General features: G+C 52.5%; 1 protein-coding gene across 1 annotated transcript; it reads left to right on the top strand.

Moving 5' to 3' along the window:
* Positions 1 to 969: 969 nt before the first annotated feature.
* LOC124299585 (uncharacterized) lies at positions 970 to 1,797 on the top strand. The gene is made up of 2 exons (XM_046752852.1): positions 970 to 1,587; positions 1,765 to 1,797. Exons 1-2 carry the CDS (start codon positions 970 to 972, stop codon positions 1,795 to 1,797), a joined length of 651 nt encoding a protein of 216 aa, XP_046608808.1.

Raw genomic sequence — 1,797 nt, forward strand, 5'->3', positions numbered from 1 at the left:
CGGTGGACGGAATGGGGCACAATACTGGTTCACTTCATCGTCTCTCGCCTTGACCATCACCTACGAGAACAGTGTGAGTTGAGATTGGGCTCTTCAACGGAACCGGCGACACTTCCGCAGCTACGAGAGTTTCTGACAACCCGAGCTCGAGCCCTCGAGAGTATCGACATCGGAAAAGCCTCTTCGCCACGGCCAACATCCTCGGGCACTTCAAATATACCACAGAAACGGTCGTCTTCTTCGGTCAAGGCGTTTACGTCGCAAACAACCAATCCGCAGGCCGACTAAGCGGACGGCAGAAGCCGGAATATCGACACAGCGGCAGCGGTCGTAGCGACAGCCCCTCTGAATCCAGCCGGCAACGCGACACAGTGTTGTCACTTCTGTCTCGGGTCTCACTTCATAACAAAGTGCGGCCTCTTCAAACAAAAGAGCCCCCAGGAGCGCCGCCTCGTCGCTGAACAACGGCGGCTCTGCTTCAACTGCCTCGGACCGCATTCGGCTACGAATTGCCGCGTCACGGGAAGATGCTTCGAATGCAACGGGAAACATCATACGATGATCGACCTCCCGTCTTCTACCCAACCGGCCGCTTCAACTTTAAGGCAGTCAACTTCAAAGGATACTTCGAGCAACCGACCACCGACGTCGAAGCCAGTGGCCACTTCGTCGCCGAATGAGCCTCAGGCTTGACTCAGCGACAGTCACTTATGCGACGCGGTTACTGGCTCACTCGACACCCCGGCACGACTTCTGACTTCGGTCGCTTCTGACTCTTTCAACCCTTCCGCAACTTCAAGGGACCTTTCAACGACACGGGTTTTTCGGCCATCAGTCCCACTAGCAACGAGCCAAGCAGTTCTGACGTCACCTTCCGGCGACTCGCATCGAGTCCGATTACTGATTGATCCCGGTGCTGAACTTTCGTTTATTTCAGAATGCACGGTACAACTTCTCCGATTAAAACGGATGGCCGCTTCGATCAATATTCTCGGAATCGGGAGTCGGTCTGCGGGCCGTACGCGGGGAGCTGCCACCGTCACCCTGTCTTCAATCTATGATTCAACTTCAACCTTCAAAGTGACGGCGTTTGTTCTCAACGTTCTCACTCCAACGCTCCCCTCGTTCACAACTTCAATCCAATGGGAACATCTTCAAGGACTTCTTCTAGCCGATCCAGACTTCTTAAGACCAGGACTAATCGACGTCATCATCGGAGCTGACTCGTATGGTCTCTTGGTCGAGCCAGAAATTATCAAGGGTCGAGCCACTGAGCCTATCGCCCAACGGACACTTTTTGGATGGATCGTGCTCGGCCCGGTCAACGATTCTACTTCAAGTTCGGTTCGCGTTCAGCACACTTCAATCGACGACAAGATCGATTTATTGCTCACGAAGTTCTGGGAACAAGAGGAACTTCCTTCGGATTCGGCCCCTACACCCGAGCCGGAAGAGGCGTCTTGCGAACAACACTTCAAGGACACGAATACGAGAGACAACAACGGTCGTTACGTGGTTCGGCTTCCCTTTAAGGCACCTCCGTCTTCTCTCAGAGATTCGTTTGTGTTGGGAAAGACGTCGCACGATGTATGCGTGTATGAGTGTGTGTGTGTATGAGATGGTAATTTTGGCAACGCCCAAATTACCATATACAATTCCGAACCACCGTTGATCCGTGTGGATTAGTCTGAACGCGAGGCTCACCGAGAGCGCACCTGCACACAAATCTTTCTTCAAATATAATAAACACATATATTACAACAGGTTATGGGCCCAGGAGTGCAAAGTAAAGAATAA

Source organism: Neodiprion virginianus, chromosome 3 (genome assembly GCF_021901495.1).
Source record: "Neodiprion virginianus isolate iyNeoVirg1 chromosome 3, iyNeoVirg1.1, whole genome shotgun sequence".
NCBI lineage: Eukaryota > Metazoa > Arthropoda > Insecta > Hymenoptera > Diprionidae > Neodiprion > Neodiprion virginianus.